General features: G+C 37.2%; 1 protein-coding gene across 16 annotated transcripts in view; it reads left to right on the forward strand.

Annotated features, from left to right (window-relative positions):
* Nucleotides 1-14,336, forward strand: part of PBRM1 (polybromo 1) — a 104,986-nt gene that overhangs the window by 669 nt on the left and 89,981 nt on the right. For 8 of the 16 annotated variants that reach the window (XM_039867489.1, XM_039867496.1, XM_039867497.1 and 5 more), the window contains exons 2-4: nucleotides 2,193-2,318; nucleotides 3,924-4,076; nucleotides 5,019-5,116. In XM_039867489.1, the coding sequence (XP_039723423.1) occupies nucleotides 2,271-2,318; nucleotides 3,924-4,076; nucleotides 5,019-5,116 (299 nt within the window). In that variant the 5' untranslated portion in view covers nucleotides 2,193-2,270. Of the gene's footprint in view, nucleotides 1-2,192; nucleotides 2,319-3,923; nucleotides 4,077-5,018; nucleotides 5,129-14,336 lie in introns of those variants that run through there. The other 8 variants (XM_039867490.1, XM_039867501.1, XM_039867505.1 and 5 more) reach the window with 6 other exon arrangements.

Here is a 14,336-nt window from a genome sequence, read left to right on the forward strand (position 1 = left end):
CTCAAAATTTTTACTGAAAGAGAAGCATAGTTTTGTTATTATAGGGTAGATATTGGTGACGTAAAGGGGAAGATTGGCAGAAATTTAGAAGAAATTCTGAAAGACAAGTGACAGGTACACAGTGTAGTGGATATAGAAATTATTACAATTACAGAAACATGGAGTAAAACACATAACTTATTTTCCAACAAACTAGGGCTTCTCGAAAATGGTTTTTAGGTGTTTTTTTTCCCCCTATTTAAAAATGCACTCTTTCTCAAATATAAGTTGGAAGCCAACTGAACTCAATACAAACATAAGAGAGTAGTATAGTGTTTGCTTTACTCGTTAACAGATTGCCCATATTTTAAGATCCAAAGTAAGATTGGAAAGTATCTTTTGAAGAAGTATTTCAAATTAAAACAGTAACAGTTGTGTGAGTGGATAAATGGAGGGCCTTGCCCACTTTCTTTAGCTTAGGGAGTATGCAGAATACTTCAAATATTCTACCCAAATCCCCAAGATTAGTAATTTGTGGTATATCTATACGTTAAACAACTATCAAGCCATCAAATATCATGTGGAAGGATGTTGACTTGGAAGAATCTCCTTAATTTGAAAAAAGCTGCACAATAATACATAGTTTATTGACACTTTTGTTTAAAAAAAAAAAGCAACTGAGGCATAAAATAAATACTGAAAGCTCTGAAAGCCTAAGTTAAGGGTGGTTTTTTTCTGGGAAGTAGGATTATAAATGGTTTCTTTTTTCCTTTAAGTTATCTGTTCTCTACAATTTTTGTTTTAAGCATGCATTTACAGTGTAAAGTACCATTAGAAATGCAGGAGAATACTAAACTTTATAAGCTGTCAAAATATACTATTTGGCTATACTGAGTAAATATTTTCCCAGATATACATTTTATAAAGTTATTCTTTACTGTAATTTATCATTTGTTATCAGTCTTTTGGACATGTGACCAAATCAATGCCTTTTTAAAATCTGTTATCCAGGGAATCTATTTCTTTTCATGGAAAAAGAATTGCTGAAGGGATGCTCACGGTTTTTTTAAATTACACAAACTTTTTTAAATGTCTCATTTAAATGCACTTTTAATATGTTTATTAAAAACATAAATTGATCACCAAACAATACCAAATATTCTATAAACCAGGGCTGCAAAATGAATAAAATTCTTTTCTGTGCCCAGGGAACATGTGTCACGACAATCCAGGGGAGATATGTATGCTTTACTGTTCTCATTTTAGAAATGAAGAAACAGACCTGAAAGGTTGTGACTCAAGCAACATCAAAGCATAATTAGCAGTGGAAAAACTGGGACTCTTTTTGTCTTCTGAGCTCAGATCATATTGCTCTTCTTACCCACCTGGCCGCACGGCCTTTCTTGCTAAACTTTCAAAGTACATTTTTAAATGCATCCTTTGAATAAGAAAATATTTGAAAACTACTCTTAAGTTACATCTTTTTATTATTTTATCAGAGTAAACTAATGACTCAAGGAGTTTTGGATATTGTATGGTCCAAACTGTATACACACCAATGATTTTTATTTTTTGTCATTAAGCTTTTCAGTGGATTATTTATAAAAGTAACTTTGACTTGCCATTGTGGTTGAAGACTTTTTTGTTTGTTTTTTTAACCTTTCTAACTTGTATGTGGTTTCTTCCCATTGCTCATAGGACTTTTGGAAAGAAATGTCTTTCTCTGAATTTTTTTTTGCGGGGGGAGTGGTTGGGGAGAGTTTTCCATACTCTTTGCTCACATGAGCCATTTTTAGTTTGTTCCAGCTTACCAACACTTGGTATCACAGTGTGAACCTTCCACATATGTTCACTCTCCTTTCCAGCTCTGTGATTGAACTCTGCTCTTATTGACTAGGGGGCATTTGGGCAGGCATGCTTCATTCCTGGAATTGACAGTCATTCCATGTGAGTAAAGGGGAACCTCAGTGAGACATCTTTAAGCATATGAAAAGCATTTGGTTTTAAAATGGAAGAAATGTTAGTTACTTTTAATGCCTGAGCCTTTGCTGCAGTTTGTTTCATTGGCGCAAGGAAATTGATATGCCTATTTTTCTTGAGTTCTCTTTCCTTAGCAGTTCTACTGAATGTTTTCTATCTATTCGTGCTCATTTTTACTCCTTCTGACCCTTCTTTTTTATTTCCCTTTTCTCCGTCTTGTTCTTCTCTTTCAGTTTTGAATATATTAACACTGAATCAGCACTTCTAAAGCCCTGCCTTCTCCCACTGGCTTCACTTGGCCTTCAGACATTATGAGGAGACTGGCTTTTCGAGGCGCTGGTTGTGCTCTGGTAAAGCTGGTAAATTACTGATCATCTATACCCCTTTCCTTTTCTGTCCTTCCCTGCCTTTTCCCTTCCATCTTTCTTAAATTTTGTTATCCTTTCCATAAAGATTCCCTCTTGTGTTCATCAGATTCACTTGTGTCCTTGTCATAGATTGTTTACAAAGGATGGGTCCTTAGTTTCTTCATCTTAATGAAATGAGGCCAGTTCATCAGACTTTTTATAAAACAAACAAAAATCAGCAAAACTTGACTGCCCTTGGCCTAAGCCCTTTGAAGCTTTTCACTAGTTGTAGCCAATTGCAAATTAATACACTTTAACAAACCAAAGCCTAGAGGAAGGAACATCTTCATGTTGTGCTCTGTTTTCAGATACCATGTGGACTATTGAAGGAAGACATAGGAGACTCCTTTTATGTCTTAGTTGATTGCCAGGATTGTTCCTGCTTTCATTCCCTGGAGAGCCCCAATTTTTCTCTCCATACTATTGGCAACCCATTCTTTCGGCTGCCATTGTCTTAGTTACCTGAAATTGAATGTTGATGAGTGAAACTGGGATCAGGTTTTCTTTTAGCTTTAGAGAAAGACCTTTGAAATCACAACACCTTTGATACACTTGAAAAATTGTATAAGTGTGTGGGACCTTCCAGTATACACCCTTTTCCTCTGGCTATAGGAGATTATTTCAGTGAGTACATTTCTTGTGTTATAGTCAAATGTATATATTTGTAAAGTTGTATTAAGATTAGATACTTAGCAGCCTGCCTGAAACTGATAGCAAATTTTTGTGTTTCTGAAAGGCCAAGCAGGATCTAAAAGCTCACCTCTGGGGTACTTTTCAAAGCACAAGGATAGGGTAAAGTTTCAAAATTCACAAGGATAGGGTAACATGTGTCATGTTAGTTTGGATTGGCAAAAGTTTCAAAGCACAGTTTTGTTACTTTGGCATAGGTATGGCAAGTTACATTAAGTGTTTTCCAGGGGTATGTCTTGTGAATCTTTAATAAGTGGAGAAAATTTATTTTCAAAGTGTTAATTTTAGGGTGCATCTAAAATGCTCAAATGTTAATTGTCCTCTGTTCCCCTGCCTTTTTGCACTGCTCCTTTGCCACAGGCACAGTTGCCTATTCTTTATTATGTCATGGCCTACTTGGAAAATGATCATAATTATAAGACACATTGGAGAAGACAGATGAGGCTGCTGACTTCAGAGGTGACTGCCTTGGGGCCTCTGTCCCCAAGGTCTGCCTGGCTGTCTTAGAGGATGAGAGATCAGTACCTTCAGTACAGTAGTATACCATTACTTGTGGGTTTTCAAACTCCAGTCCAAAGTAATTTGGGGGCCTTGAAGCGATCGAGTCGTTCAAAATTGGTGATATACAGATGAGTACACTTTTGCTGAATTTATCCCATCCAAGCTGAAAGTGTAGCATTCTGATTAATGAAGGGACTAAAGCAACAAGGTCCAGGACTTCCATTGAAAAAAACTTAGTCAAGCTTCTTTGCTACAGTTAAAATATCCTCCAGAGTGAATCAGAAGCTTGATATCAGGTGGCCAGCTGAGGGCTTGGTGGCAGACTCTAAATTTAAATATAAGAACATGGCTAATTATTTCTTATAGAAGAAGTTGGATTCAATGGGTTCCAAGAGAAGAAGAGCTACTTCCCCTTCCAGTAGTGTCAGTGGGGACTTTGACGACGGGCACCATTCCGTGTCCACACCAGGCCCAAGCAGGAAAAGGAGGAGACTTTCCAATCTTCCAACTGTAGATCCTGTGAGTAACTTGGATCACACAGTTTCTTCCTCTTTTCCTATGATACTCTACCCTTCCTTTAATGATAAGTGGTTAATATACAAGGCCTCCATTTCTTTTTCCTCTGGATTAATATTCTTAATTTTTCTTTTATGAAAAGTATATGTTTAGCCATAAATCTTACAGTAATACATCAGTATTATGAAATAATATAAGGAATATCAATATGTCACATTATATATTCACTCAAATAACTTTGTCATGTGGCAAGCACTGTTCTGGTGATTGGGTAAGACAAGCCAATTTTTCATATGGAGCTTAAATTCTAGTGTTGGAGGGAAAGCAAAATGGAAACAGATAAATAAAAATAATAAAGTATCCTCAGCTAGTGATAAGAACTAAGAAGAAAAGTTTGGATGATCTGGTCTGTTTTGGCACAGACCTTCAAGAAAGATTTCTCTATGTTGAGAAGGCACCGACCCTGCAGAGTGCTGGGGAAGAATGTTCTAGGCAGAGGGGCTGGGTTAGGAATGGGTTTGGTGTGTTGTGATTACAGAAAGACAGTCAAGAGGTAGGAGACTGGCAAAGTGCCCAGCCCGGGTATGCAATTACCCTACATACTTCATGGGCAATGTTAGGAGTTTAGATTTTATTTTCTGAGTAGTAAGAAGCTCCTCTATAGGATGATTTTAAACAAGAGAGTGATATGAATTGATTTAATATAAAAGAAAAAAAAATCAGTAGCATAAATCTGATGAAAGATACCAAAACATTTATCAGTTAAATTATTTTAAATAGAGATACTGTCAGCATATTTTAGACTTGAGTTCCTAATGGCTGTTTGGGGATTTGTCCTTTATCTACTTGCCTTTTATGGGTGTGTTTTTATTAAAGATAATGTATATGCCCACACTGGCTTTCTGCTCACTTATCTGGTGATTTTTCTCTTGTTTCTATGTGTAGATTGCTGTGTGCCATGAACTCTACAACACTATCCGAGACTATAAGGATGAACAGGGCAGGCTCCTCTGTGAGCTCTTCATTAGGGCACCGAAGCGAAGGTGAGTTGGAAGGTGAGTGGGAGGAATTTGGTTTTGCATCCATGCTTAAAGTGTTTGGTAATTGAATATTTGGTTGGTTTTTTTTTTTTAGTTGTCAAGATGTAGTGAAGCATATTTAAAAATTTTTAGTTATAAAAAAATACACTATATAAAATTTATAATCTTAACTATTTTAATTGTATAGTTCAATAAGTGTTAAGTACATTCAAATTGTTGTACAGCAAATTTCCAAAACTTTTTTATATTACAAAATTGAAACTCTATATCCATTAAATAACTCCCCATTTCCCCTTTCCCTTCATCCCCTGGCAACCACCATTGCACTTTCTTTCTATGAATTTGACTACTTTGAATTTCTCATAAGTGAAATCATACAGTATTTGTCTTTTGTGCCTGGCTTATTTCATGTAGCACAATGTCCTCAAAATTCATACATGCTGTAGCATGTGACAGGATTTTCTTTTTAAGGCTGAATAATATTCCATTGTATTAACATATATTTTGTTTATGTATTCGTCTATTGATAAACACTTGAGTTGCTTTTACCTCTTGACTATTGTAAATAATGCTGCAGTGAACATGGGGTGCCAATACTTCTTTGAGATGCTGTTTTCAGTTCTTTTAGCTATACTGTATACCCAGACTTGGGGTTGCTGGCTCTGTAGTAATTATGATTTTAATATTTTGAGGAATCACCATACTGTTTTCCATAATTGTCACACCGTTTTACATTCCCACCAATAGTGTACAAGGGTTCCAGTTTCTCCACATCTTTGCCACACTTGCAGTTTTGTAGTAAGTTTTGAAATAAAAAAGCGTGAGTCCTCTGTGATGACTGGTTTATGGATCAGCTTTAGCAGTCTACCAACTTTGTTCTTTTTTGTCAGATAGTTTTGGCTATTAGGGGCTCTTTGAAATTATATATGAATTTCAGGATGGATTTTTCTGTTTCTGCCAAACTGCTGTTGGGATTTGATAGGGATTTTTTTTTTCCTCTTTGTAATTTTTTTCCCGTTGTAGTTGGCATAGAATACTATATTAGTTTCAGGTGTACAACGTAGTGATTAGACATCTGTGTAACTTACAAAGTGATCACCCCAATAAATCTTGTTTATTTTGGTCTTTAGTTTCCATATATACATGCAATCATATGGCATTTGTCTTCCGCTGTCTGACTTGCTCCATTCAACACACTACCCTCTATGTCCATTATGTAATATCTTTTTCATCCCCCTTCAGCCTGTGTGTGTCTTTTAATCTGAAATCTCTTATTGGCAACATATGTAAGGGTCTTGTTTTCTCATACATCCAGCCACCTTATCTTTCGATTGGAGCATTTAATTCTTTTTCATTTTTAATACTCATCAGTAGATACGTAGTTATTGCCATTCTTTATTTAGACTTTTGATACGTATTTCTTCCTTAAAGAAGTCTCTCTAATGTTTTCTGTAATACTGGCTTGGTGGTGATGAACTCCTTTAGCTTTTTCTTTCCTGGGAAGCTCTTTATTTGTCCTTCGATTCTAAATGATAACTTTGCTGGGTAAAGTAATCTTGGTTGTAGGTCCTGGGTTTCTAACACTTTAAATATTTTGTGCCAAGCCCTTCTGGCCTGTAACGTTTCTTTTGAGAAATGGGCTGACGGTTTTATGGGCATACCCTTGTATGTAACTAACTTTCTCTTGCTGCTTTTAAGATTCTCTCTTTGAATTTAACCTTTAGCATTTTAATTATGATGTGTCTAGGTTCATCTTGTTTGGGACTCTGAACTTCCTGGGGTTGTATATCTATTTTTTTACCAAGTTAGGGAAGGGTTCCATCATTATTTCTTCAAAAAGATTTTCTATTCCTTGCTCTCTCTCTTCTGGTAATCCTGTGATGTGAAAGTTGTTAATGCTTGATGTTGTCCCAGAGGCTTCTTAAACTGTCTTCGTTTTTCTGCATTCTTTTTCTTGTTGATATTTTATTTGGGTATCCTCTGGTACCCCATCCTCTGTGATGCTGATTTGATCCTCCTTTTATCCACTCTGTTGATTCTCTCTAAAGTGCTCTTCATCTCAGATATTGTATTCTTCGTTTCTGACTGGCTCCCTATTATGTTTTCCTCTCTATTTGTTTTTTTATCTCTTTGTTAAAGTTCTCACTGAGTTCATTTATTCTTCTTCTAAGTTCTTTGAGTATCCTTATAACCAGTGTTTTGAACTCTGCATCTGGTATATTGCTTGTCTCCATTTTGATGAATTCTTTTTCTTCTGTTCTTTCATGTAGAACATGCTTCTTTGTTTCCCCATTTTGGTTGCCTCCCTGTATCTGTTTCTATGTATTAGATAGGATTCCTAAGTCTCCCGCTCTTAGTAGAGTGGCTTTATGTAGTAGGTTAGTAGGTGTGCTGTGGGGCCCCTTGGCACAGACCTGGGAGAGGTCTAGCTGCAGGCCAAGTTCAGCTGCCGCCTGTGCACTTCTGGGGCCACCTGATGAGGGTCACCAAACAATTCACATATGGCTGCATCCATGCTGGGCTTATAGGGGCCTCAAGGGGCCAAGACAGAAACCGAGGCTGGCTGCCACTGGTACGGGGCTTGGGGCTGCTCAGCAAGAGGTACAGGGCATGCCAAGGCCAGATATTGCTTTTTCGGATTTTGTGAGCCTTTGAGAGATTTTGTGAAAGTTTGCATCAGGAGCCAAGACAACCCGTTTGTATGGAATAAATCTCTGGAAGCAGCTTGAATGGGTCACAGGTTGGGAGAGTTGGAGTCTCAGGGAATCTCTTGAGTGGAGTGACCTGTGTTATCCAGGTCGATGGTGCCTGCATCTGCAGGCTGGGAGGAGGGAGGGCTCAACAAAAGAACAATGGTTTGTGCCTCCACCTCTTTCTGGGTGTAAGCTGACACCCCTCCAGCCCTCGTGCTGAAGCCCAACAGCTCAGTGCCTCCCCATATATCCCTGGTGTTCCTTGAACAGCTGCCCAGCGCTGGAGCTCAGAGTAAGTGAGTCTGTCAGCGAGTAAGGCCAGGAATGGGCCCTTTAAAGAGGAAGGTCTCTGCTTCTCACAGCCCTCCGTCTCACTCAGCCACAACCTCAGATGGGGAAGGTGGCTCTCCAGCCAAGATACCCCTCCCAATTCTTGATCACCACATATAGTTATGGGACTAGGCTGTTTTGTATCTTCACTCCTCCTGCCGTTTTGAAGTGACCTGTTATTTGAGGTGACCTAGTTGTAGGGCTTCTTTTTAGCCAGACCTCTGGCAACTCCGCGTACTGGTTGCTCTGGAGTTTTGTTATAATTTTGATGTGGTTGCGAGAGGAGGTGCGCCCTGCCTCTATCTTCTATGCCATCTCGAATCTGCCTCTGATAGGGATTGTGTTGAACCTGTCTGTTGCTTTGGGTAGTATTGGTGTCTTTAACAATGTTTAATTTTCTGGTCAATGAGCATGAGATCTTTCCATTTATTGATGTCTTCTTTAATTTCTTACAGAGATTTGTAGTTTTAAGTGTGTAACTCTTTCACCTAATTGGTCAGGTTTATTCCTATGTATTTTATTCTTTTTTATGTTATTATTAATGGAATTGTTTTCTTAATTTCCTTTTTGGATTATTCATCGTTAGTATATAGAAATGCAACTAATTTTTGCATATGGTGATTTTGTATTCTACAACTTTGCTGAATTCACTTATTAGTTCAAATGGGGTCTTTTTTGTTGTTTTGCGGACTCTTTAGAGTTTTCTGCATATAAGATCATATCATCTGTGAACAAAGATAATTTTAGTTCTCCTTTCCAATTTGGATGCCTTTTATTTCTTTTTGTTGTCTAATTGTTCTGACTAGTATTCCCAATACTATGTTGAAAACAAGTGGTGAGAGCAAACATCCTTGTCCATTAGTATTCCTAATCTTAGAGGGAAAGCTTTCAGTCTTTTCACCATTTTGAGTATGATGTTAGCTGTGGACTCTTCATATAAGGCCTTTATGATGTTGAGTTCGTTTCTATTTACTCCTAATTTGTTGAGTTTTTATTATGAAAGGGTATTAAATTTTTTCAAATGTTTTTTTCCCTGTCAGTTGAGATGATCATGTGCATTCAGTTAATATGATGCATTACTTTTATCAGTTTCGTAGATTGAACTATCCTTGCATTCCAGGAATAAATCCCATTTGGTATGGTGTATAATCATTTTAATATGCTGCTGAATTCATTTTGCCAGTATGTTGTTGAGGGTTTTGCATTGTTGTTCATATGGGATATTGGTTTACAGTTATTTTGTAGTATCTTTGCCTGGTTTTGGTATCAGGGCACTGTTGGCCTGATAGAATAAGTGAGTTTTCCCTCCTGCAATGTTTTGGAAAAGTTTGGAAAGGATTAGTTTTAGTTCTTTAAACATTTGGTGGAATTCATCAGCAAAGCCATTAGATCCAGGGCTTTTCTTTGATAGGAGACTTGATTACTAATTCAATCTCCATACTACTTATAGGTCTATTAAGGTTTTCTGTTTCTTTATAATCAGTCTTGGTAGTTTGTATATTCTAGGAATTTATCCATTTCCTCTAGGTTATCCAATATATTGTCATACTATTGTTCATAGTGTTAAAATCCTTTTTATTAATGTAGCATCAGTTGTAATGTTCTCTCTTTCATTTCTGATTTTATCTGTCTTTTTTTCTTAATATAGCTAAGAGTTTATCAATTTTGTTGCTCTTTCCAAAAAAACAGCTCTTAGCTTTGCTGATTTTTTTTTTCCTATTTGTATTCTTCACATCATTTATTTCTGCTTTATATTTTATTTCCTTCTGCTAGCTTTGGGTTTGGTTTATTGTTCTTTCTCTAGTTCCGTGAAAGTAAAACATGTTTTAAAAAATTATTTAACAGCCTTTAAGATAGCATTGAACATGTAGCTATCATAGTTAAAAGGGATTAATTTTTCAAAATATGCACGATTATTTTTACCTTTTCCTTTCTCCTTTTTTCCCCTTACTTTTGGACTTGACCTCTGTGGTCCAGTGAAACAAAAAAAATTTGCTAATTCGAATATGCACATTGCAAACACCTCCCTGTAGAGGCTGTGTTCCCCCTTATTAGAGTTTTCTTCTTCTCTTGCTGTCAAAATAACATCACTATTCCATTCAGACTCTGGCAGTTGAAGTTAATTTGTTTGGAAAGTATATATACATGTTATAGACAGTTTAATGGTCCCCAGATATGTCCATGTTCTAATCCCTAGAACCTATGAATATGTTGGATTACATGGCAAAGAGTAATTAAGTTTGGTAATCAATTTACTTTGAGTTAGATTATTCTGAGTTATCCAGGTGGGCCCAGTGTAATTACAGGGTCCTTAAACAGGGAAAAGGGAAGCAGAGGAGTAAAAAGTTAGAGATTTGAAGATGCTATACTCTTGGCTTTGAAGATGAAGAAGGGACTACAAGCCAAGAAATGCAGGTGGCCTCTAGAAGTCAAGGAAATGGATTCTTTTGTAGACCCTCTAGAAGAAATGCCAACACCTTGCTTTTTTAGCCCAGTGAGACCAATTTTGGACTTCTGTAAGATAATGAATTTCTGGTGTTTTAAGTTTATGGCAATTTTTTACAGCAACTGTAGGAAACTAATACAATAAGTTAATTAAAGATTTAAACCCATTTGTGATTGTTGATGCCACAGTGAGTAGCCAACAAGCTGCAGGTTTAGCTGAAGGTAGACTTCTCACCTCACAGAGCAGAGCAAGCAAGGATACACTGTCACCATTCTCGAGTAAGAGAAAGAGTCCTGTAACTTAGTCATGGCCAAAAAAAGAAGTACTCTTTTTAAAATGAATAATCGTCTCTAGATTTCAGTTGGCTTATTATCAACAGTCTTTTAAAAGTTGTCATTTAATTAGTATGTGCTATTAAAAGTCTGTATTTATTGTTTACCATATGCTAGACACATTGCCAAGCACTTTCCAGACCTTATCTTGTTTAAACTTGTATTATCACAGTTTATAGATGAGAACTTGCTCAAGTTTTCAGAACTAACTAAAAGATAACCAAAATTCAGCATGTGCTCTTAACCAGTATGTTGTATAGAGGAGGAACATCATACTGGAGTACACAAACCCCTCATAGAAAAGGACTTCCCCTCTGCTGCCTGCTTTCTACTAGCAGACTAGTGTTAAGGGGCAGAGGATACAGGCCCTGGATATTGGAGCACTCTCTTCCAACCTCCATGATAGTGATGCTTTATCAGCACTGTTACATTCCCCTTGTGCTGTGCCAGGAGAGCATCTCTGCCTCTCAGTGGAATGCATATGTTTTGTGAAGAGTTTATGAGAAGTAGCTCAGAGATACATAGTTGTGAATCTCTTGAGACTTTGTTGCCATTAGTACATTAGGCTACTTGTACTAAGACATCCAAATTAATGGCTGAAATAAGAAAAATTGCTTTCTTTCATGTAAGAGTCTTGTTTTGTATAGTCCTCAGAACCCAGATATTGTCTCTTTATTCTGCTGTCCTTGGGCTGTTACTTTTGTCTGCATGGTCTGAAATGGCTTACCACCACAACTACCTTCCAGCCTGTAGGAAAAAGACATGTGAAGTATGTGTCCTGGACATGGCACACTTCAGCTCTTGCGTTGGCCAGAACTTGCTTGCAAGGACGCTGGAGAATATGATCTTTTGTACCTATGCAGCAGCTTAGAATGCTGTCAGCCTGGGAAGAGGGGAAATGGGTTTAGGGGTAGCCACAGGCCCTGCACATATCAGGCCTGGTGTTTCTCACTGTTCTTGGTAAAGTTTTAGCTATGCTTTGGCTATTATACAGCCATATCATGGCAGGGTACCCTCATCTATTGTTCAGAGAGAAAAGCTATGAAAGAACATGTATTATACAGCCCTATTTGTGTTTACATGTGTGTAGAAGTCTATAAGAATACCACCAGAGCTTTTAACTCTGGGTAAATAAGAACAATTTTTACTTTTTTTATGCCTTTCTGTAAATAGGAAAAATTAGTAGAGCTATTTCATTTTGAAAGTCGAAGGATCCTTTTTCTGATCATATTATGTAGAGTGAAATGTTGGATCCTGATCTTCCTTTAGTCTCTGAGGTAATTCTGAAGATGTTTGTGAGGAGCCTTCTAGCAGAGCTACCAAGAGGTTATGTCCTTTCTAGGTACAGTAGTTTGCTCCTTATCCATGGAAGATACATTCCAAGACCCCTGGTGGATACCTGAAATCACAAAGAGTACTGAACCCTATATATACAGTATGTTCTTTCCTATACATACATACCTTTGTTCTTAATAAACTTCTTCAACTCTGCTGGAAATGTGGCAGCAACTTTATCAACAGATGCAGCCTCTCCAGTCCAAACCTATTCCTAAATCTGGGTAATGAACCCTTACTTGCAGTTAATGGCTTGATATCACTTGTTTCAGAGGATCCCTTGTTAAAGTCTTCGAAAAAGCTCAATGCTTTCTGGTGCAACATGTTGCCATCAGTTGGAACATGTTTTCTGTTCAGGTCTTTTACCCACAAATTTAATACCTTTTCCATCTTAACTAAGCACTTATTATGCACTGTGGCTGTAACTTTTGCAGTTCGAAGTGTGACAGCAAAGCTGGGACTAATTTCTTTTTCCTTCACAATTTCACAGAGAAGATTCGTTCTACTATATATCTTCAGCATGCAACGTTTTTTCTTTATTAAGTTACGAACTTTCTTTTTTTTTCACTTAAACGAATCACTTTACAGCTTCTCTTTGGCATATTTAAACTGCCAGCATCACTACTCTGACACTTTGGGGCCATTATTAAGTAAAATAAAGATTACTTGAACACAAGTACTGCGATACTGCAAAAATCTAATAACTGTTGCTACTGACTAGCAGGTAGGTAGTGGATGCAGTATGGATATGCTGTACAAGCGGATGATTCAGGTCTTGGGCAAAACATAGGATGACATGGATAGCATGCAATTTAAAACATAAATTATTTCTGAATTTTCCATTTAATTTGTCAGACCATGGTTTACCATGGGTAACTAAAACCACAGAAAGCAAAACTGCAGACAAGGAGAGACTACTATACATGTCCTCTTTGAGTTCTCAGTTGTCTGCAGATAATCCTCCATGCCTCAGAGGCTGCTAATGTCCAGCCTTAGCAGGGAGCAGTGGGCTATCGCCCATCAGGCCCAGATAGAGAGAGCCACCTTGGATATCAAGTTAACAGAGCTCTAATGCTCACTCCCTTGGCACCACTGATATGTTGATCTTAGGCCTTGGATGATCTTTTATAGTTTACTCACCGAAACTGTTATGTTCTTGACATTTTCTCTGAATAGCAGGTTGAGTACCCCTTTAGTTCCTCTCATACTTAATTTTATAGTTCATTCAAATTTTAAGTAGTCAATAAGTTGTAAAAAACTCAATTCTTCCTCTTCCTTCGGTAGAAGTGAGCACTTCTAGCACCTTGGTCTTGGTTTTTAAATACCATATACTATTAAAAAGAACCAGAATTCTTTGGGGGAAATGGCTGAGTTCAAGGGCAAGGAAAATAAAAATGAGCTTGTAACATCTTATGGTGCCAGAAAATAAGCAAGTGCTCAGCGGGTGATAGGAACATGTCAAAAGGACATAGAAATAGAAGCCATCTTGAAAGGACTCCTATTGGCCAAACCTGGAGCACTTAGAGCATCAAAATAATTATAATAATGGTTTTTAACTCACTGAGTAAAATAGGAATCTGGGAACCCATATCGATATAAATAAATGAATAAATTGATGAATTATGGGCTTTTATGTAGTCTGGAGGTATCTCTCTATAAAATACAGGTAGAAAACAGTAACTTGGTCAATCAGAAAACTTGACAGATGCCACGATAATCAGGTGATCAAAATCAACCTCATCTAAGTAATGGGACAAGTTAAAATTAAGTGCCACCTGATAGGAGACAGACAAATGCAACATCATTTCTGTCATAGCCCTGCCAAAGCATAACCTTAACTTACCAGAAAAACAGACAAACCCAAATTGAAGGACGGTACAAGAAATGAGCTGTAATCTTCAAAATTATCGAGATCGTGATAGTCAAGGAAAGACCGAGGAACTGTTTCAGAATGAAAGAAACTAAAGAAATATGACTAAATGCATCACATGATTCTAGACTTGATCCTTTTGCTATAAAGGACAATTTTGGAACAGTTGGCAAAATATGAATGGAGTCTGAGGGTTAGATGGTGATACTATATCAAA

The sequence above is a fragment of the Pteropus medius genome, unplaced genomic scaffold (assembly GCF_902729225.1).
Source record: "Pteropus medius unplaced genomic scaffold, Ma_sr-lr_union100, whole genome shotgun sequence".
Classification (NCBI taxonomy): domain Eukaryota; kingdom Metazoa; phylum Chordata; class Mammalia; order Chiroptera; family Pteropodidae; genus Pteropus; species Pteropus medius.